This window comes from Gobio gobio, assembly GCF_949357685.1.
Source record: "Gobio gobio genome assembly, chromosome: 5".
Lineage (NCBI taxonomy): Eukaryota > Metazoa > Chordata > Actinopteri > Cypriniformes > Gobionidae > Gobio > Gobio gobio.
Window position 1 is genome coordinate 39,579,081 of NC_137101.1, and position 24,492 is coordinate 39,603,572.

General features: G+C 38.5%; 1 protein-coding gene across 2 annotated transcripts; it reads left to right on the plus strand.

Moving 5' to 3' along the window:
* The first annotated feature begins 1,582 nt into the window (after positions 1–1,582).
* On the plus strand, positions 1,583–23,598 carry LOC307126191 (uncharacterized protein). Of its 2 annotated transcripts, XM_079816614.1 has the most exons (6): positions 1,583–1,641; positions 7,845–8,328; positions 8,633–8,729; positions 12,021–12,090; positions 20,399–20,553; positions 22,303–23,598. In XM_079816614.1, exons 2-6 carry the CDS (start codon positions 7,908–7,910, stop codon positions 22,463–22,465), a joined length of 906 nt encoding a protein of 301 aa, XP_079672740.1. In that variant the 5' UTR covers positions 1,583–1,641; positions 7,845–7,907; the 3' UTR covers positions 22,466–23,598. The 2 variants fall into 2 exon arrangements, with proteins under 2 accessions (XP_079672740.1, XP_079672741.1); XM_079816615.1 differs by lacking the exon at positions 20,399–20,553 and having other exon boundaries at positions 22,303–22,759.
* Positions 23,599–24,492: the final 894 nt, after the last annotated feature.

Here is a 24,492-nt window from a genome sequence, read left to right on the forward strand (position 1 = left end):
GTGATCATCGATTAGCCAAGGAAGTGTGCATAGGCAGATTGTTCTTCTCAATACAAGGTTTTTTTTTTATTTTATTTTTTTTTATTGTGAGTGTAGCTTGTTTAGCCATAATCAAAAGATACCACGGCACTTCTAGTGAACGTTAGCCTACCGTTGTTCGCGCCAGATTGTTACGTTGATGTTGCATTGACCAATGAAAACACACATACACATACTATAGCCTACAGCAGTGGTTCCCAACCACGTTCCTGGAGGACCCCCAACAGTGCACATTTTGCATGTCTCCTCAATCAAACACACCTGATTCAGGTCATCAGCTCATTAGTAGCTACTCCAAGACCTGAGGTGTTTCTCAATGTCAAGGATACTTCCTCTGCAGGACTGGTCCTTCCAAGTCACTTCCTTCAGAGGCTAGGCGAGGCTCCTCTTTAGCATTCGGAGAACAGGTAAATGGAACAGGCTAGCAAGTGCACGTCATTGCGTCATTACATCAGTGAAAAGGTCCGTTAGCCATCAATAACGTAATTTGTATAATAGCAATACGGTAGTCATTTGTACTGGCATTTAAACGTTAAACTTTACTTATATTTACTATGGTTATAACAAATGTTTGGTGACGTAAATATTGCCCTGTTAACGCTCCGACTCCGCCAACGTCCGATATTTTGTATTTTTTGAACAAGATAGCAAAGCTGCCGCATAGGATTGTGGGTGATTTGAGAGCGCGAAGTGCGCGAAGTCTACTCGTTTGCATCCTTTCCTGTATATGGCATATTTTTGGAACGAAGGACTCAGACCTTGGTTGAAATTCCGAGGATCCTCGACATTGGAACAGCCCTTCGACGGCTGTCGATGACGTAGCATCCTCGGAATTCTGGCTTCCGAGGATCCTTCCTTGACATTGAGAAACGCCTCTGATGTGGGTGTGTCAGACAAAGGACACATCCAAAATGTGCACTGTTGGGGGTCCTCCAGGAACGTGGTTGGGAACCACTGGCCTACAGAGTAGTATTTTTTTTTTTGTTTGTTGTGAATTTCTGATTGGGCGGGCCCACAGCTCCGCCTGATGTGAATCAAACAAATATACCTCATAATGTATATCGTTTCACATAGAGCTCAAAAGAATACACGTAAGCCTAATCTGTTTTAAAGGTGTATATATTAATGTGTAATATATTTATTAATATATGTATTATATTTATTTTAATTAAAAGCAAAATACAAAATAATCTCAATTAATACAATACTTATATGAATATAGTATACATAATTATAATTCATATAATATAAATATAATAAATAATTTGCATCAAAAGTTTAGCAATTTTGTCTCTAAAATGTTTTCACTAAACCTTTACTCACAGCTGATTGGTCCAGTTTTGGTCTGTGATCTCAAATCCAGAATAAAACCTGCTCTGGAGCAGGTTAGCCGTGCATATAATTATGCATTTCTCCAAGCATTCAAATGTGAATACCTTAAGTATTTATTAGTATTTTTACTCTGTATGTTTTTTGCATGTCGATCTCTATGCACTTTGTGATTTTAGAGAGCATCTTGTGAATGGGACTTTTATTTTGGTCTGATGATGTGACGTCATAAGTCTGCACCGCGACCCTCTGTTGTGATTCGGCTGAAGAGAGGTATGTGTTTTTAAGCATTTAACGTGCTTGAATCGATAAAAATAGTTACGTCAACTTTATAATGAATTATTAGAGTCGATGTAAATGAATCATTCTGCATGAAATGTACAATTGTTTTGCTTTATGTAACATTAATGAACGGTCTGTGAGTAAAGTTCATCAACACATGAGTAACAGAAAAGGTGCGTCTCATTTCGCGTAGTATATCGTGAATAATTCTATCGTAAACACGAACTCGGTCACTGGAGAAAGTTATGATGGGATAAACGGAGGTTTTTGATACTCCAAATCGATTGAATGAAATGCTTAATGTAATGATTCAGTGATTCGAAGATGTCGATCCACCGCACACTGAATGCAACGAGAACACAAACACCCATGTAATTAACTTTTACAAACCAACTGAATATGTTTCATTGAAAATTAATATATTAAATATAATATGCAGATAATTAAATATCAACTTAAAACTCATAAAATATTAAGAGTATATTTAGTGTTTTTAAAGACCCCCTGTGGTGAAAATGAAGTTTTTAATGTAGTATATGTATATGTGGTGTTTTTAATATGTTTTAAGACAAACTAGGGGTGGCACGGTTCACAAAACCCACGGTTCGGTTCGTATCACGGTTTTAGGGTCACGGTTTACGGTTCGAAAGGTTCTTGTTATTGTTTTTTCTATTAATCGTTAACACTCCAGAAATGTACTTCAGCATATTATATAAAGCTTAATTATCCACAATTAAGGATACAGTATTTCATATCATGTAGAAGTTGTTTCCTAACTGGCTGTCTCCTGCTTACGCTGTCTACCGAGTCCGACACATTGGCGTAACATTTTTCATGTTAATCATGTTAATTTTGATCAGAACAATGCACTGTGGCTTTAATTCAGCGTGAGCAGCTGACCTGATTAACATGAAAAATAACAAATTTCAACATGAAATCATGTAGTGAAGTGTTCCGTGTGTTTCACAATCACCATATGACATCCAGCGCTGTGATTTTTTTCATTTTTACAAAATACATGAAAACACAATGCTGCCAGAAGTTTTTGCCCAAACTTCAAAGGCCTGTTTAAATTATTCAAACTAGAAGCATATCTTAACTTTAATGTTACATTTATCATGTTAACTACTTATATGTGAACTATGTTATATGCATGTGTGTTTGGGACAGACAGAGGGTAACACGGTCGTATTTGCAGCAGATATGCTGCCCATCATAATTCAAAGCACTACACAGACAGGAGTCAGAGGAGAACACTGGAAAATGTGACAGAATGGAACAAATTCGTCTGTATTTGCAATATACGAGCGGCACTAGACAAGCGCTGCCAGTGTGTGAATGCACGTGCGCACCCGCTCTCCATACGCACTGCTTCTGCCCTGCCAACACGCTTGCGCGAGCGGTGTGAAGCTGGCATTTATATGACGCTGGCGCATCCTCCAACTTCGGGCAGCCTTCCTTATCTCTCCCACTTGCCATTTCTACACTTGACATGACCTGCAGCACTCCACTTTTACTGTATGTCCACACATTCTTATTTTGCGCAAAAAGGACACCCGCTGTCTGAGGTAACATACGGGCACGAGGCTGCATTGCGCGTGCGTCGAACCATGCTGCACACGCTCCGAACCGAGACAAGCGAACTGAACGGTTCGTTTTTTTTTCATATACCGTGCCACCCCTAAGACAAACCATGTGCATATTCATCAGTCAACACCATTGCTGAGTATTTTCTCCTTAAAACGGCAGTGAACAAAAGACGCGCTAAAAAAACGTGCGTTGAAATTGCTGGTGTTTCTGACGTCACAAAGTACCTACCAATCACATCAACGTGCCAAGCCGATAGGCTTTAACAAATCTGTGGCTGCGTAAACTAAAATCGCATACTCTCTTGAGTTTAATTAAAAAGTACATGCTATATAGTATAAATGTGTGTAGTATGATTGTAATCTGGGCGTACTACATTCGTATGTACGTTTTGCCCGCTCTTTTATGAGCACTGTGAATTTGGACTTTGTTCATAGCGTTTCTAAGGATACTGATTTTTGAAGGCAGACTGAGATGGTGAACGGGAACATACTTTGTCAGGGCTCGACATTTAATCCTTTGCATGTGCTTAGGGCTACAACTAACGATTATTTTGAAAATCGATTAGTTGGCCGATTATTTCTTTGATTAATTGGATAAGAGAGCCCAATTTTCAACACATTGTTCCCTCATCCTGCCCAATGCGGTCATTCAAACGTGCCAACTCAATACTATGAAAACAACATATAGTGAATAGGGATGAAACGATTACCGGTTTCACGATAAACCACGATAAAATTTAGTGACGGTTAGTAATTTCGTATAAAATTTAATTATCATTAAAACCGTGTGTGATTATCACGATTGTGAAAACTTGCTGTAAATCTTGTCCAGTCAGCGTCAGTCTGGCTCAGCACAGCTGTTTTTTGAATGAGAAGAAATGGCAGAAGGCAGTGACAGTGCCGGGAGATTTTTCAGACTTCTAAAAGGACCAAATCTGAGGCGTTGTCATATTTTGGCTTTCTCAAAAGCCATCTGTTATAATCACGTTGCGCATTATAACCACGTACACGTGTTTCTTTTGAGTTTGTGAATGCAATGTCTCATAATCAGAGGCGTTCAGATTAGCCGGAGTTAAGTTCAGAGCGCGTGCCGCTCTCACACGCTGAAATCTGCACTCAAAGCAGAGATAAACGTGCGATGTATGCAGGAGATTCATTCATCATACAGTGGTTGACTGTTTTTGTTCCATTTCAGCAGCAAAAATGGTTTAAAAAAAAAACACAGCAGAGCCACAGCGCATCTGATATGACTGGCATAACGCTGAATTTAGGGACCGTCTCTAAAGTTACATACAACATTGGTAACGTTACACGCGTTTCAAACTTCAATAGCATTTGAAGAGAATGACAGTCATAAAGCTGACTGTAAAGTGATCATCTAGGTGTCAGATAGGATGCACACATTTTGATATTTAATAATAAAAATAAACTGTCAAATCATATGGAAATATGGATATGCATAGGATACTGTTTAGGCTCTTAGACAAAATATGCTAGATTTAAATGCATCATTGCTGAACACTGATGAGAATATTGCTTGAGAATATATTTAGAGAATATTTACGACAAATTATTATTTATGCGTTATGCGTTGCTATTGACGACGGCCATTATAAGGAAGGAAATCCCACAGAATAGAATCTAGCTTAAAAAAGTGCATAGAGCTGCTTAAGTTATTTGTTGTATGTTGATTTTCAGATATAAAACTTGTTGAAATGTTTTAAGTGTGTGCATCTGTTCTTTTGAACACTTTCATCTCATTTGAACAAAACCGTGATAATAACCGCGATAATTTGGGTCACTATAATCGTTATGTGAAATTTCCATACAGTTTCATCCCTAAATACCTACATCTATGCTATATGCTAAAGAGCTATAAAGCAAAAGGACCGTTTAAATCCCTACATTAAAAATGATGATGACAATAAAGATAATAAATAAAAACAGCCTCCGTGTTTACAGATAAGTGGGATGTTCTGCAGGATCACACATTCACTTTGGACTTCTTTAATCAATTACATGCTTTTTTTCCTTTTACAGTTACTACTCTCATAAAATATTTGAATTACATGTTGACTTTTAAACCTAAATTTAACGTCAAACAACAGATATTTCAGAAAAATGAATGTCTTTGCGCTGAATATTAATTGTCTCCCTCTCTGAGTTTCGTCTGTTTGACGGCTCTCATTCAGTGAAGTCTGAAGTTTAACACAGACTGTCAGGACGAACAAATTGGAAATATTTGTGTGAATTTGTAAAACTTACAGAGATATAACCGTTAAATGCTGAGGAAACATATCTCACACAGTGTTGGGAAGGTTACTTTGGAAATGTAATATTTTACAGGTTACAACTTACCCTATTTAAAATGAAAAGCACTGCAAAAATGCCTTTCTTACTTAGTATTTTTGTCTTGTTTCCAGTCCAAATATCTAAAAAGAGTTTTTGCTTAAAACAAGCTAAATTATCTGTCAATGTGGTAAGAAAAATAATCATATTTCTGTTTGGGACATAAACAAGATTTCAGACGAGAAAAAATATCTATGGAAACAAGACAAAAATACTAAAGAAAAGCATTTTTTGCAGTGTAACTATTTAAATTACTTTATTAAAGTAATGTAACTGATTACATTTGATTACTTTTCTAAATTTTTAATGTTTTTAACTGTTAAACATTTTAAAACATTTAAACCAGGCAGAGTTAAACTTACAGTAGTACTCAACACTGATTTCTGTCAGACTTTCAAAATCCTTCCATCACTTTAATTAAAATGATGATAATTTAATTTTAAAACACAACCACCACAAAACCAGACTTTAGCACCTATGTTCACATTGAGATCATTCTGGGGATAAATACAGATTTCTGGATGAAAGGATTTTTAAAAATCAGAAAAGCACTGCGTTATTAAACAGCCTTTAAATGGCAGGAGTCGTCGTGCATATCAAAAACAGGCAAAGCAACAAATTAAAATCATTCAACACATCCTTTGTCTGGCTATCACCAGACCAAGCTCAGTTTTTTAAGATTGAACATTGGTCTGGGGAGTCTGCTCTGTATTTTCTACTGCACAAGAGGTGTGATCAACGGGCATAGTTCAAATGATTCTATACAAAATTAGATAGTACCTCAACCAATCAGACCAACGATCCATCACTTCTCTATCCGTCATCGTGTTAAACCCGCCAATAGCGCGCCAGGTGGATAAGCCCGTTTGTGATTGGTTCCCTCAATTTGTAACAGAAGCAGGATAAAAAGGTGTACAGGTTTCCAGCCTGAGCTGCAGGGCGAAATCAAATTGCCGGCAGATTGGATATATCCTAGCTTTGTAATGTAATCAAAAAAATTCTCAGTAACTAACAGATTACAGTTAAATTTATGTAATTCAATTACCTTTACATGTAACTACAGTAGTTACTCCCCAACACTGCTCATACATTAAACAGCACACACATCTGTCAAAGCGCTTGACAGGGAAAATGAAATGTTAAACATTATGTAAATGCATTAGCTTGAAGTTTCAAATAAAGAATTCTCATGTTTTGGGCAGCTTGGGTATCACGCACCTTTCTAGCAGCAGCTCACTCTGTTTCTTCCACTATTTTTATGCGTTTTGTCCACAGAAATGCGTTATTCAGTGCTGTAATTTGATGCGACTGGCAGGAGTTTTCCGTGCATGGTTGTCAGACGCAACTAATCACTTATTACATTCATCGTTGATGATTTTCATTATCAATTTTATAGTTTAGTTGTTGCAGCCCTTCATGTGCTTGTCCTTTGGACAAGTAAATCGTCAGTCACTTGTCAAGTTAAAACGTTGCGTGTCTGGGAAACAATAGGAAATTATTATTTGTTGTTGTTGTTGTGCAAATCTAATTTATTCTGAAGCAATATTCTCATCAGTGTTCTATCAGCTTTGACATATTTAAATCTGCATATTTGTGATCGTTACCCCAAGGGCTTTCCCCTAATCTTATTAAATGTATGCTTCATCTTTCATTTCTTAAATTTGATCTGTAAATTTAATTTGAATAAGACACTATAGCGCTGTTACCAATCAAATTGAATCATTACACTGAAAAATTACAACTGCATTCAATAATGTTATGATATGATATTGTTTTTGAAAATTTAAATAAGAAATGTTGGGGGAAAATTGATAAACATGAAACTAACTGCCAGCAGGTGGCGGCAATTGGCCGTCTTAATGAGTCAGTCTTTCAAATGACTTAAAAATGTCTTTCAAATTTTAGTGAATTAATATTTACTACTTGTTTCGTATTTGTCGTATGAAATCAGTGTCACATTTTTAATCGAGATGGTATTCAGGAAGTTGCTTAACTGTATCATGTATAAGTATAAAAGCTCCACATTTTGAATTGAAGAAAATTTTAGATTTTTTTTTTTATCCACAGACATCTTTTTAAAATGAATTTTGGTGATCAAAGATTAGTTTTAAGGCATAAATGTATTTATTACAAGGGGACTTTAATTTGTACTGCTGGGGGTGGCTAATCACTCTGACTTACTACTGAGACGTACCCAGAGATTTAGTTTGGATTTATTTTTCTTTCAGTTAATTATTCTCGTCTTAATCATGACAGATTGTCCAAATACACAGAAAAACTCCCGGCGAAGCGACTGAGATCCATGTGACACTTTTAAAGATGGCGTTTATTAAAGAGGAGAGTGAAGACATGACGATTGAAGAAGCGATCAGTGTGAAACAAGAAGATACTGAGGAACAAACAATGGTGGTGTTTATTAAAGAGGAGAGTGAAGACATGAAGATTGAAGAAGCATTTAGTGTGAAACAAGAAGATGCTGAGCAGACAAAGATGACCTTTATTAAAGTGGAGAGTGAAGACCTGAGAACTGAAGAAACATTCAGTGTGAAACAAGAAGATACTGAGCAAACAAAGATGGCGTTTATTAAAGAACAGAGTGAAGACATGAGAATTGAAGAAGTATTCAGTATGAAACAAGATACTGAGGAGCAAACAAAAATGGGGTTTATTAAAGAACAGAGTGAAGACCTCAGAATTGAAGAAGTATTCAGTATGAAACAAGATACTGAGGTACAAAAAGGTGGGTTTCAGAACTCCGTCATTTAATCCTTATTTAAATGTCCTTTGCTACAGAAATGAATGATCTTTTTGAAGAATGTCATAAGAGTGTACTAATTAAAGTGGTTTTATTTTGAAATAGAGCAGGACAAACGTGTTGTGATCAAATGTGTATTATATATGTATTAAACTCAGTGCATTGTGATTGACCAAACACCTTAAGCATGTGTCGGAAATGTAATGGCCTTTACCAATAATTGCGAGCTTCAGCTTCCAAAGCAATTATAAAGACAGTTATACTTCTAAAATTATAATTATGTCTTCAGTTTTACCATATCAGTTCGAGCCTGAGTCGGATTCTGATGCAGAGGATCAGTCGGAACCAAGTTTAGAAGTGCGACTTCAGCAGAATGTTTCACAGTGGTAAGTTTTTAATCTGAAACTCTCTTATCTTTGTTTTACGATGTTAGAACAATTAAATTTGTCTTCTTCACTGTAACGACTTCATGTCTAGGGCTGGGTATCGAGTTTAATACTTATTAGGCACCGACTGAATTGCCTATCGATAGTATGGAATACTATCAAGTATCAAAAAATGCCTTGTCGATCTTTACCAAATTTCGATACCTAAGTGGTTAATCTCATCAACGACAGTGAGCCAATAAGCATGCAGCATAATTGGCTGTGGCGGAAAAACACTAGTTTACGCCAGTTGCGCCCCAAAATCTGCTGCACTTGTGTTAAAAACTAAAGCCGACGCGTCTCGATCGCCCCCAGGTGGTTGGTCCCAGTATAACTCATAACCCCCGCCCCTCCATGTTTTCTAATGGACGTGAGGCAAACTATAAACAATCAAATTACACTTCGTATAATTTTTTCCCCCAAATTTGGATTCTGTCATTTTAGGCCAGGGGTCTCAAACTCATTTTACCTGGGGGCCGCCAGAGGTAGACTCTGGGTCAGGCTGGGCCGCATCAAGTATTACACATAAAAAGTGTTTCAAGTATTCCAAAAAAAAAGGAGCACAACTGATCCAATCTTCTCAATATTTATTATTAACAGTTCTTCAACATGAATGTTTCTTCTGAACATTAATGGTTCTTCAGAACATAGGCTTCTCTTGCCTACTCTATTTTTTAAAATATATAGAAATTAAATCATGTAATATGAAATAATGAATGATTTTAATTTTATTTTAAATAATAGAATAATTCAAAGCAAGGCCGTAGCCATGTGAAACAGAACAGTGAACGAAATTCTAGGTCTAATTTTAGTAGGGAAATAATCTTTTTGGGACTATTTGTAAACAATATTTGTGTCAAATATATTATTAGTCCCGATATTCTTAGCATGAGTGAATAAATACATAGATCCGCTATCAACTTTCGAATTCTCTGGTGGTAGACTTTTTGTCAACCGTGTCAAAGGTTCGGGTTCTAATCCGCTCTCATATATAGTTTTTATTCTTTAAAATCAAAGATGTTCATCAATGATTGAATATTAAGAGCATGGACACGTTTGTGTGCATTTTTGTTTTGTGATTACACCGGAAGGAATAGATTCTCTCTCAGCAACGGCATTAAGCGATAGATTGGTGGGCTCGTCTGTGTGAAGACGAGAGAACGTAAACCCCGCCTACTTTGATTTAATTGGCCATCTCAATAATTTTGACATTGACGAGCGCTGTTAGATTTGTTTACAGTCTATGGTTAGATCACATTAGTTTCAACTGTCTGATCAGCTTCGTTCGTCTGTTCCTGTCAATCACGCAGTGTCAACCAATTATACTGCATGAGGGAGGGGCGAGCAAACTCTCTCTCTCACACACACACACACACACACACCCCTGTTTTAGGCTGTTTTTATCATGCTGATTTCATTTCAAGAGTTCGATCTTTAAATTAGTTTGATTTTAGTTATTTGATGCTATAAAAAGGGGAGGGGGCGGGCGTCATTAATTGACAGTTGAGATTGACATCTTTTCTGAGTTGTCACTGAGGCACCAACAGACCTTTTTCGTGAGGAGATTGGAGCTTTAGCTTTAATTTCTAAGTTTCCATAACTGTTTATTTCAGACCGACATAATGAATTGTTCTGCATCTGCAAGCGTGTGGGCGGGCTTTTGATTTCGCGTCTCTACTTCCTGCTCTCTACTGTGCAGACTCCAGTCCCGAGGTCACTACACCGCAAAAAAATGCTCTTCTTACTTAGTATTTTTGTCGTTTCTAGTCTAAATATCTAAAAATTCTTAAATCAAGATGCATTTACTAGATACGTAAAATGGCATAAGATATTTTTATAAGATAGCAATATTATCCATAATGCCAATGGGGTAAGAAAAAATTATCTTGTTTCTGATTGAATTCTTCTGACTGAATTCTCAGAAAACAAGAAAAAATATCTTGTAATTTTACTTATCTAGTAAATTCATCTTGATTTTAGATTTTGGACTGGAAACAAGAAAAAAAATTCTAATGAAGAGCATTTTATGTAGTGTACTGCACAGACATGGTCCCAAATCTGCGCAAGATGTCTGCGCCATATTCGGACCTTCTGCGGCTTCACTTTTCTTCAGCGGAATAGAATGTCCATATTTTTTTACGGTCTATGTTACGCCCAGAGACGTAGGTTGCATGTGAGGCTGTAGTGTATCTGACATGGCCACCGGAGCTGACCCAGTCACTCTAATCAATGCTTGTTTATACCAGCGAGGATGGAACAAAACCTCGTCGGAACTGTAATGCACCACAAACATGTGCAGTGTAAATAGGGGTAAGCGTCTCAACCTCCATAGATGTAAAAGATGTGGAAATTATCAAAAGTGTGGCTACATTTCACCAGGCAATGCAATATTTGCGATAAGATCATTGCTGCCAAGACCGGTAACACAAAAAAATCTGAAGCCCTTGACAGTGCATGGAATAACTTAAACTTGAGAGCAGAAAATGTCTTCGTATTCAACTGCTGATGAACCGAAGTAGGCCTTATAAGGCATCTTCACACAGCCGAGTTAAGGCTACTCATTGGTACATCCGTAGTCTTCATCGTGTGCAGAGAATATATGTTGCTGCTCTACACAGAATTTTGAGCAGACACAGAGCTGCTTTAAAGACGTAATGCTGCATAAAAGCAGACTTAAAATACAATGTGTCTGACCCACCTCCAGCCCCTAGTATCAAAGGCGACGCTGAAACTGTTTTGGTTTGGTTTCTGGGCCACGTTTTCTGTGTAAAGATGCCAATAGAAAGCTTGAAATGTCTTACCAAATAAAACAAATACTTTGATTATGTAATCCATATGCAAGGTGCATTTCCTCTATAGGCATGCACGCATTCACTATACCAGCGGAGACAACTTCATCTTTGCAGCCAACACGGACTCAGAAAACACAAGTATATTAATAAACAATTCATATGTCTCCCTGCTATTTTTACATTTATAATCATTAGGCTACTTTTTCCAGTGCTTGGCGGCAAGCTTTACACGAGGCATATATTCCGGCTCCCAGTACCCTATATGAGTGTAAAAAAAACCCCCTGGTTTTATTTTGTCAATGTTAAAACGGTTAAAAAAATTGGTATCAAAAAAGTATCGTTCAGGAACCGGTATTGAAGTCAAGGTATCGGTAACAATACCCAGCCCTATTCATGTCCTGAAGTGATTACATAAAATACAGTTTTAAAACATACTGGTGTATTTTTGTTGTTTATTTAGGTGCAGATGTGAAAACTGTAATAGAATGCCCAGTGAAGTTGAACATGTCTGCTGCATGGAAATACCAAAGGTACTATAATAAATTACTACTTAAAATAAAGATGTATGTGACCTGTGCTGGCAAAAAGAGTCAGAGGATAGCAAAATAATGTAAACTGTGACACATTCCACCTAAAAAAATTCCTCATACAGTGGACTACCAGTGAAATTGATAAACATTTGGGACCAAAAATGATTCAGACACTTTGACCTGACCATGTTTTGCTTGCGTGTTATCTGACATAATTACGAAAAAAAAATTCTGATTTCTTATTGTCATATTTAATAGTTTCTGAATAAATGTTGGTTACACCGAACATACTATGGCCATGAAAGAATCAGCTTAGTCAGTTTTAACTTTTTTTTTATTACAAAATATCAATGTTAACAACAGTAATTAATAATACAACAACAAAAATAAGCAGTAATAACAAATACAACATCAAAAATAAGCAGTAATAACAAATACAATAACAAAGAAACAACAATAAAATTATTTTATATATACATCTCATCCTACAGTGCGCAAGGGCAAAAAATAATGCTGAAAGACAAAGGGCATTCAGAGAGAGGAAGAGGAATAATGAAAATTTCAAGGAACAGGAAAGGAACAGAAAAAAAGCAGAAAGACAAAGAAAGAAAGAAACACAATCAAAACAAGAAGCAGAAAGAGTCAGGAAGCTTGCAAGACTAAGACGAAAAAGGCGTTTGCTGAAGTCACAGATTCCTGCTTTCCAGGAGTCCCTGCGGAATTCACCATATAAATCAAGACGGTCTCTGAGCAAGGCAGTAAAACGAGCCCTTCGAGCTTTACCTAGCAGACCTCGAAAAATATGTTCAGTAATAAAGAAAAGAAAAAAGAAAATGAATAGTATGACCAACACAACTACTACATATGATAAAGTCAGGGAGTTCTATGAGAGAGATGACATCTCAAGACAAGCACCAGGGATGAGGGATGTGGGCACAATCCGAGAGGGACGAGTAAAGAAGAAAATCTAGAAACTGTCTTTAACTATGTCTATTCTAGAGGCCTACCGCTGCTTCAAGATTGAATATCCAGAGTGTATAATAGGGAAATCTAAATTTGCTGAGCTTCGACCATCTTATGTACTGTTCAGATATTCCAAGAAAAGTTGGTCTTTGCCGTTACCATGAAAACATTAAGTTGCACAGTCCTGGACTGTGTGCAACATATTATTCCAAGGCAAGCAGTCCAGAGCACACAGAATTTTGTTGAAGCTGTGGCCTGCAATCCAGACAGTCCCCACTGTATGTTAGGTCAGTGTGCTGAATGCATGAATGGCAAGCTGTTGGAAATGCATGTCCTCAGTAACATCCTGGAGGAAGAAAAACAAATGAATGTGACCTGGTACACATGGCAAGTAACAGGAGGGCTGCTGAATAAGGTCCAGAGGAGTGGCACACTAGGTGATGTACTTGGTTTTCTCAGGTGCATCACTGTTTTGTTTAGGGATGGGCATTTTTGTCAATTTCTCATTTCGATCATCGATAGGTCTCAAAAACGAGTAGTCGAGTAATTGGGGGCGGGGCATGTGCAGGGGGCGGGGCATGTCCGTCATTGAGATAATGAAAATACTGTTATGAAAATGGTTGTTGACAAATACAAACGTGACATGAAAACGGGTATATGAAAACATGAACATATAAAACAAAAAATAACTGCTAGATTATGATGCATAAATGTCTTTGAAAAAGAAACATCTTTATAAAATGACCGTCTCAAATAACCAAGTCAGTAATATCGAGCATTGCCTTTGAGCTGAAACTGTGAAATAACACCACCCTGCAGAGCTTGCTAGCTGGTTAATAAACTCAACCAAACGCACCCTATAGCAATATTAATATGAGATTATTATGAACCTATAACGACATAAATCAACACAAAAGGACGTGAATGCGCACGTGAACTTCAGTGCTAGATTTTACAGCCGAAGGGTTTGAAACGGAACATTTTGAATGCGCTCTTCCCTTAACAACGCTGATACACGGACAACGAAAGCACACAGAAACATTTTATTAAAATCCTGTTCTCATTATAATGCTTTGACAGATTGACTCTGCACATCATGCACTTCATTTTATTATTCATGATCGAGCGTTACAGACATCACTGCGCGTTTTCAAACTCATAGCGAAAAACCAACTTTAAATAAACTAGGTCTACTGTTAAAAAATACGAGAACAGTATAGCACTGCTGCATTACTAATATCAATGATTCTGAGAAAGAAATAGCCTATCTGAAAAGAACATGACCGTCTCTAAACCATAATGTCGAGCATGAAATATGCGTTTGAGCTGAAACTGAAGAGAATGAACAACAGCCGGTATAACGGCAGCGCTTTTCTAGCTTATTAAGCTCAACCAAACGCTTCTTATATTAGATTAATCAGATATAGACAACATAAAAGTATCTTACAACGTGCATCTGCAGATAAGGACGCGAATGCGCACATGAACTTCACGCGCTAGTCTGAGTGTTCTCGCTAGTTTCTCTGTGGATCAGCTGATACACGGGGAACTGAGCACAGATCATTTACAGCATTCTAATTTCCATCGTGTTTTCATTATAATGCTATGTAGGCTATGACAGATTGGCGCTGCACATCTTGCACTAACCATTTAATGATCTCATGATTCCAGACATCACTGCAGTGCACGCCTTTATTTCGCCGCGGTCTGGAGGCGTGCTGTAAAACGCTAACCAATCAGACCTCCGCAAAACGATGCAATAACCAATAAAAAAAGAGACAAATATATTTTTTTCAGGGCGATCATCGTTCTCATGATCGATGATCGCTATCACGTTCGAGTACTCGATTACTCGACCACTGTTGCCCATCCCTAGTTTTGTTAAAGGTCCTATGGCATGGATTTTTTATTTTACTCTATAATGTATTCTGAGGTGTACTTATATTGTTAGTATGATTTTTACATCATAAAATGTCATAATTTACAAAAAAAAGGCATTTTTTTTTTGCCCTGTTTCAAGAGGCGTGTCTGCTGTGAGACTTCAGTAAAAACGGCCACTGTTGTGATTGGCTGACATCTTTGCATTTGAAATGAGCGGAGGGGGCGTGGTTTAATGAGGTCTACAAGGCACAAGCAGGCACGAGCTGCTGCCAGAGAGACGGATGTCACTTCTCATCAGTTCTCTCAGCACGTCTCAGATCAGTGAACTGTTGTAGTTACCGCATATACTTCAGGTTATTAGTTTATTTCTAGTTGGAGGGACTGTCACTCATGTCAGAAAGTTAGTAACTTTAGTAAATGATGGATCAGCGCTGACTCGAAGCGAACCGTTTAGAACGATTCAGTCCGATTTGGTGAACTGGTTCGGTTCACTAAAAAGAACCGGTTCAAAAGAACGATTCGTTCGCCAACCAGACATCAATGGACCAGAGGCGGAGAGATTGATATTGAAAAGTGCGCTGTGAGCGCGAGTTTTGGTTTGTATCTGAGAGTTCTGAATAAACACGAGTCCCAGTCAGGTCGAATCAGTCTTTCTCCTTATTACCAACTTTGTAACACATGTAATGTACCATTACAGCTGTCGAGATGAATAAGTTACGAGTAAGTGTTGATTATAGCATTATTTTTAGATATTTTCCTATCATATGAAAAGCGTCAGTGACGCGCATTGAGTACACAGCGCAAACAAAGACACAACAGCAGTAATCGAATGTAATCCAGTCTATTGTGGGGCTAGGCTGGCTAGCCCGGATACGTTAACAGTTACCCCCCTTCTGCTTAATCTCGTGCCGCGTTTGGTGCCTCCGCTGTGGGCGAGATGCAGTACTGGGGGTCGGTGATGTTGAAGGCCGACCGGCCAGTGCAGCCCGAGCTTCGGCGTGCGTGAGGTTGATCTCTAAGGATGTGGCTCTGCCGATGTTGAGCAGAAACTCCCGACTGTATGCACATTTTAGAACAGATAGATGTGGCGAGGACGTACAAAAACACTGACTCACAAGATAGAAAACACTGTTCTGTCGGGAGAGAGAGAGAAGCCGCAGCGTGTGCACGAATAATAAAGTTATGTGTGAACTTGAATAATTAGCTACACATCAGAAATCACTGATCACAGATCAGGAGGAACTGAAAAAAGACTTCTGTTTTCACTTGTACATCCAAACACTGAGAAACTGCCAGCATTCACTCGTTCACAAGCCATGATCTCTAGAGGACAAACAAATGGCGCTCGCATGGGTCTGCCGAATTCTTCAAACAGTTTGTCGAACTTGTTAACAACCGAGACCAGAAGGCAGTGAAAATCAGGTTCTTAAGAAGGAACGACAGTGCTGGATTTGTCTACATCTTACCTGTGATGGAAGATAAAGCTTTGGTGACACCTGACCAAGTGATTAATACTTTCAACCCAAAATTAGACAACAGAGGGAGGTATCACTTTGAAGAGGCTTTGCAGAATAGAGAGAAGAAAAAAAAACAGAACTCATCTAATTAATCACATTTGTTCTCATTAATTTGATATTTTTCATTGTTTGGTGTTTTCCCTTTGATTCATGTTTTAACTGCTTTCATATTTGATCATTTCAACATCTTTACAATATTTAGTAACATTTAAAAAGTAAATATTCTGTCTACAATTAATTTATATACTTATTTTTTAATAAATCTTATTCATAATGATTCATGTTCATAATAAGCAATTAATATATACTGTATGCTTACCTTTCCTGAACGTCTGTTTTACAGAGCTCTTGTTGCTACAGAATGGTGAATAATATTCAGTTAGAAATGTTGACCTTTTGTAGAATGTTTTTTTTTTTTTCAATTATTTATTAGACATGTTCACAGTAAACAATAAACTAAAAAATTGTGTGCAGTGCACTTTATGCTCACCTTTTTTTTGGACTTTCACACATAGTTTTACTGCTTCTTCTTAATCTTCATAACATCCAAATGCCAGCCATTATTAAACTCGGTAAAACATGTATAACAATTGAAATTAAGTATTCATTTTGATTTTGAGACAATGTATAACATGTCAGTTATTCTTACAATGCATTGGCTAATATTGCAATTATTTTGACAAACATAACGCAGCTATTTTTACTCAAGATTGTGCATTCAGCCACGCAAAATGGGTATAAACAGTGCGATCAATTTGCCACAAAACATAATATTGCGATCATTGTGACACGTTTGTGTTTTGCATACCATTCTCCACACGGTTTGTCTTATATAGACACAAGCCTACACACTTATTCAGTCAGACAATGTCTCATATCAGCTATCCATGGACTGCGGGGAAACTCGCGATCTCCAGAACTTAATGATATGATAAAAATTTAATAGCTGCTGATATATATTAGCAATGTTATATCTTCCGGGGTCTAAAGTAAACACCACATTAGCAAGCAGTATCATGTCCGAATTTAAATTTTGTACAAGGCAAACTGTGCCTAGTGTGAGTACACCCTTAGTCAGCGCAAGTGACATTGTTTTCATGGACAAGGGAAAGGTACTCATCTCCGACAATGTACAAACAAAGATACTTTTCTTTTTGGAGCATTGGGATTGCTAGACGAGAGTTTAATGAATAATTTTTTTTTGCTAAATAATTTGTAGCTCGAAATTATCCTGTGCGCATTCTGACTCCTTTTGCCAGCATGGGACACACATGTATGTGTATATATACCGATAAGGCATAACATTATGACTTGTATTGCGTTGGTCCTCCTTTTGCTGACCAGTCAAGACTGATTGGCATTGACTTGACTCCACTAGACTCCTGAAGGTGTGCTGTGGTATCTGGCACCAAGATGTCAGCAGCAGATCCTTTAACCCTTTTAAACCAGGTGTGTCATTGCTGACACACCCAATCAAGCTGTATTCATGTTACCGTAACCCCTCAACCGTTTGCACTATCAAAATAATTCAAATACATCCTTAGAGTAAACATTGTGCGCTTTTCGCCAATATACGGCTTATTACGGTAATGTTCATCAGCAAATGAGTGCTTGGAGAGTTAGACTTTTAGAGGATTTTTAGATTACAAAACAATTAAAAATGGACAAAAACATGGCGAAGAGTATGCAAGAGTGGAGGCGATTGAGTTTTTTTTTTTTACACTTGGAATGAGGCTGCAAATTCAGATGTTGAGGAGGCATATGCTGCTGGCCTTGATCCAGACTTGGATTGTAAGTGAGGCTTGAGTTTTTTCTGATGAAGCTCTGAGAAATGTTTCACGCATCTTAGAATGTGTGTAGGTGTATGTGTAATAAAGTAAGTAAAGTGAAAAGTAAAGTAGTGAGTTTACAGCTTGTATAACAGTGTAAATGTGCTGTCCCCTCAAAATAACTAAACACACAGCCATTAATGTCTAAACCGCTGGCAACAAAAGTGAGTACACCCCTAAGTTATTGTCCACTTAGTCCAAATGTCCAAATTGGGCACAAAGTGTTAATATTTTGTGTGGCTTCCATTATTTTCCAGCACTACCTAAACCCTCTTGGGCATGGAGTTCACCAGAGCTTCGCAGGTTGCCACTGGAGTCCTCTTCCATTCCTCCATGACAACATCACAGAGCTGTTAGATGTTAGAGACCTTGTGCTCCTCCACCTTCTGTTTGAGGATGCCCCACAGATGCTCAGTAGGGTTTAGGTCTGGAGACATGCTTGGCCAGTCCATCACCTTTACCCTCAGCTTCTTTAGCAAGGCACTGGTCATCTTGGAGGTGTGTTTGGGGTCATAATCATGTTGGAGTACTGCCATGCGGCCCAGTTTCTGAAGGGAGAGGATCATGCTCTGCTTCAGTATGTCACAGTACATGTTGGCATTCATGGTTCCCTCAATGAACTGTAGTTGTACAGGCAGCACTCATGCAGCCCCAGACCATGACACTCCCACCACCATGCTTGACTGTAGGCAAGACACACTTGTCTTTGTACTCCTCACCTGGTTGCTGCCACACACTCCGTTTATCTTGGTCTCATCAGATCACAGGACATGGTTCCAGTAATCCATGTCCTTAGTCTGCTTGTCTTCAGCAAAGAAGAAGCTTCCTTCTGGGACGACAGCCATGCAGACCAATTTGGTGCAGTGTGCTGCGTATGGTCTGAGCACTGAAAGGCTGACCAATTTGAGCTACAGTAGCTCGTCTGTTTGATTGGACCACACGAGCCAGCCTTCGCTCCCCACGTGCATCACTGAGCCTTGGTTGCCCATGACCCTGTCGCCAGTTCACCACTGTTCCTTCCTTGGAGCACTTTTGATAGCTACTGACCATGGCAGACCGGGAACACCCCTGCAGTTTTGGAGATGCTCTGACCCAGTCGTCTCTCCATCACAATTTGACCCTTGTCAAACTCGCTCAAATCCTTACGCTTGCCCAATTTTCCTGCTTCTAACTCATCAACTTTGAGGACAAAATGTTCACTTGCTGCCTAAAATATCCCACCCACTAACAGGTGCCGTAAAGAGATAATCAGTAGGGGTGTGCATTGGCACTGCCCTCACAATTTGATTCGATTACGATTCACCAGGTAACGATTCGATTCAATTCGATTCTACGATGCATTGCAATGCATCAAAATTCTACTGCATACAAGGCAAATTTTTAATCAGTCATGAGGCAATACAAGCAGTCAGATATTGAACAACAGATTTTATTGGCTGCTATGTGTGTATTATCACTCTCCTGTATCTTTGACATAAATGTCATTAAATAAAATAAAATTTTATGGTACAGGGTATTGGATAGGGCATTTTCAAACCTGAAAAAGAAAACATAAATCACTGCTTTCAGTGCTTTGAATGAGAAATGTTTCTCTTCTCTCTGCTTTAGAACGATCAACATGGTTCGTGAAGTAAGTTGTATTGCCAACGTGCTTGATTTTAGTTTGCCAGGTTTTACACACCGCATAAGTCTTGTCTAGTTTCCCATCAGCTTCGTAGAATCCGAAATGTGCCCAGATGTCCGCTTTCCAAGCTTTGGCTGCGTTTTTAATTACCCGTCTATTGCGATCATCTCCCTCCACCTCAGCCATCTTGATTGTTGTTGTTGTTATGACCCCGGAAGTAATTGAAACTTCACAACTTTATTGTCCAACTCAAGGCCAGAAAATAAACGTGACATAATCGATTATGGCACTTTGCCGCATTGATGCTGAATCGTGCATGCCCCGCATTGCGATGCATCGCTGAATCGATTATTGTTGACACCACTAATAATCAGTGTTATTCACTTCACCTTTCATCAAATTTAATGAAAGAGGTCATATGATGCCTTTTACTGAGTTGCTTTTACTCTTAATTCTGACAGTATTATAACTAGTTGGTGGCTTGTCTTCCTTAGGTTGTAAGACGCATGAATCAGGTTCCAGGGCCTCTAAAATGCATGATAGACCACCCAGGCTTTGAACCGAACTGTTTGAATCCTTACACCCTGCAGAACATTCTTAACATCTACAAAGCTGATTATGGACCTTTGAGGCGTAGGACAAAAGAAGAGTAAGTTTATTTTTTATTCTTTATTCTGTAAACTAATATAAATAAAATGTAGTTTTATGACACCACTGCAAAAACAAAGCTAATTAAGAAATTTAAGGGGTGGTAAAACATTCTTTTGAAGGCTTGACTGTGTTTGTGGGGTGCACTGTAACGTGTTCATGCTTCGTTTAAAAAAAAATTGCCTTATTTTTCATATATTTGACCTTTATTCTACACTGCTCTGTCCCTCCTTGTAAAACGGTCGGATGCTTTCCGGGTTGTATGAAGTCAGTCCCTCAAAAATACGCGATGGGCTCAGATTGGTTAGCTGGCCCAGTGTGTTGTGATTCGCTAAACGCCTAGTGCACGTCGGAAACGTCACGCCCCTTACCTTTACCGGAGGCTGTGCTTTGGTCAGTGTTAGAAACAACGGCGTCAATAAAACCATACCAATCTGAGCCCGAATCAGACCCAGAACATTTGAGTGAAGATGATCGAGCAGAACCTGTTCAGTCCTCAAGAGTAAAGACTGCGGATCTATAGTGATCGCTACTGAATGGCACTTTAACTTTTGTATTTTTAGAACGATTATAGCCAAATATCTGTCACAAGAACTAACCCAAAACAAACACTAAGCACTGGCTTTAACTAGTAAGTTAGCCAAATCACACACAGAACCATGTTTAGCATGCCTGTAGATAAACAATACATAAAAGCTCTAATCAAAGAATCATTTACACTAATGTCAGGTTCGCTGTTGAGATTTTAACGTTAGTGTTTGTAACGTTAGGTGTTCGTCGGATAACGTTAAGTATGAATGAGCATTTAACAGACTGGTTTGCAGAACAGTGTTGTCATCTGTTTACTTCCTTGCTACAACCTATTACAGGAAAACACATCGATGAAATATAAATCAGACTTACAGGTTGTGGCCCGTGAACAGCTTCTGTTTGTAAATCCAGCTTTCAGGACAAGCCGTTGTGCATATCCTGTATTGAACTCGCAAAGTTTGTGGAAGTTTGTGTTGTCCTCCGTGAAATGTGCAGCGCGCGCGTCGCTCATCCACGCACCGGCAGTGTTTTTTTCACGCAGCTGACGTTGTGCAAATCTGGCATTGAAATCGCGAAGACGGTGGATGTTTTCCTCCGTGGATGTGCTGCAGGGAGCCCTGCGCGCGCCTGATTCCCCGCTGACTCAAACACACGTGCATATAACATGCTGTATGTTAAACGCTCTGCAATGCACCCCCGTCCCTATGAAGGCTGAACAGAGCAAGTACCCCAGACCTGCAATCCGGATGAATATAACAGCGTTTCCTTGGCATCGCGGCAACAACACTCCAGCCTACTATACCACAACAGCGCCGCGATACAAAATGGCCTCACCCCCCCTTATTTAATATTCTCGGAGGAGGGGTTTATGTAAATATTGAGCCTGGTGATGTCACCAACCCTGGAGGAATGTGTGTAGTCGCCTACTGGCCGTTTGCTGTAGTTCTTAGAAACTGATTTCTTTAAAAGCAAATATCTCCCTTTGCTTTAAACTTTGAACGTTGTAACTTTGCAGATGTTGTTTATGCTCAAGCAGCAACATTACACGCTAGCTAAAGTTAGAATAGTGAAATCGTGGTTTACCACCCCTTTAATGTTTTTCCTTAAAAAAATTATTTATTTGTTAAAAAAGAAAAAAAGAGTAACGCAAACAATTATATGTACACCTTTTTTACAGTTTTATCTACAACGTTAATAGTGTCCACTATTCTCTTTACAGGCGGTATCGCCATCTCGCCCATCGAAGCTTCGTCAGCTGGTGCTGGGGCTATTTAGCACGACAAATCAGGGTTGTTCTTCCATCCTGTGTTGTGCTCCGGATTCAGCAGGAGTTTCCAGATCTGGATGGACCGTTTGTTGGATTTCGTCCACCCCTTGACTGAAGCATGAGACGTGGTGGACAATAACTTCCTCCTTTTGAAGGTTTTTTGAAGAGAGGACGGGAACTTGGGAATGGGGATTTCTTTAAGCTCTTCTACAAATGGTCTGGGGTCTGTAAGCTCCTCTTCAAACACGAGCTTCATCATTTACAGTCTCTAATACATTGCATACAGAAGGAAAGCATTACTTTCATTAGTTCATTAGTTTTTATACCTCTTCAGAACATCTCAAATGTTTCACTATATGTAAAGTGTATTTGTAGATGTGTTTAAATAAAATACATTTTATAACATACCATATGAAGGGGCTGTTTTAAGTGGCTTTGTGGTTTTAAGTGGCTTTAACTTTGGGATAGCTTGTCCTGCTGATGTTGCCTGCTCACGCTCTGCATTATCATTGTAATGCATGGCTGCAAGGTACAACCTACAGTGAAGATGTTCTGTTAAAGGATTAGTTCCCTTTCAAAATGAAAATTTCCTGATAATGTACTCACCCCCATCTCATCCAAGATGTTCATGTCTTTCTTCAGTCGACAATATTTTCTTCACATAATGCATTTAATTTGCAACCAGCAGGTTGAAGGTCCAAATCAATGCAGTTTCAAAGGACTTCAGAGGCTCTGCATGATCCCAGACGAGGAATAGGGTCTTATCTAGCGAAACTATCGACCATTTTCTAATAAAAATAAATATTTAAATCTTTTTTAACCTCAGATGCGCGACTTCTGTGTTGTTCTTCTTCACTGCGTATAACGTCATCACATCAGAAAGGTCACGTCCGTGGCGTAGGTAGAAGTACAGACCCAGTGCCGAAAAACTCCATCTCATGTTCTCCTCCAACTTTAGAATTGTTCAACATCGTTGTTTTACTTTTATTTTTGTAAAGGGCATTTGATTTAGTCTTTACACGTTTGTTTGAACACTGGGTCGGTACTTCCACGAATGTCACAAGCGTGACCGAAGTCGCGCATTTGAGGTTAAAAAGTATATAAATGTTTTTTTTTTTTTTTTTTTTTTTTTTTTTTTTTTTTTTTAGAAAATGGCCGATGGTTTGGTTTGGTTGGATAAGTCAAGTCAACTTTATTTATATAGCGCTTTTTACAATGCAGATTGTTTCAAAGTAGCTTCACAGTGTTAAACAGGAAAATAATACAACATTATTTTATTCAGCCGTACAGCCGCTCTGGAGAAAACAGTGATATCATCAGCTCATTTCAATTATCATATAGTGACAATGTGGGCATTAGATCAGTAATTTAGTTTATATGGTTAATTTATAACCATATAAAAAGGAATTAAACCCTATTCCTCATCTGGGATTGTGCAGAGCCTCTGAAGCCCTTTGAAACTGCATTAATTTGGACATTTAAACCTTTGGTTGCTATTGAAAACCATTATGTAAAGAAAAAAATATTTTCGACTCAAAAAAAAAAAGACATGAACATCTTGGATGAGATTGGGGTGAGTAGTTCATTTTGAAGTGAACTAATCCTTAATGGTGACTGAGCTTTTCCACGTTGTTTATTGTTCTGGACCTTTTCCACTTTGTTGAGAGCCTCTGACCCTTGAATGACAAAAACAGACCAAAGCAGCATTTCCACCGGAGTGACCCGGAACAATTTGTCCCAGGAACTGTGTGGTCTGATCAAACACACAAGCTACTGTAGCTCAAATTGCTCAAAGTTACCGCTGGTTTTGATAGAATACTCAGTGCATCGCAGTTTGTTGGAGGTCCTGGACTTCTTGTTCATACACATGGTATCATGTATTCTAGCAAATACCAACTGATAAAAAAATGCTAGAAATCTTATAATTGGCCATGGTTGGATCTTCCATCAAGACAACGATCCAAAACAAACATCAAAATCAACACACAAATGTGTCACTGAGCACAAAATGAAGCTTCTGCCATGGCCGTCCCAGTCCTCTGACCCGAACCCTATAGTGGGGTAAACTGAAGAGAAGCAGCGACAACATGGATTTGGGAATCTGGAGAGATTCTGTATGGAGGAATGGTCTCTGATCTCTTG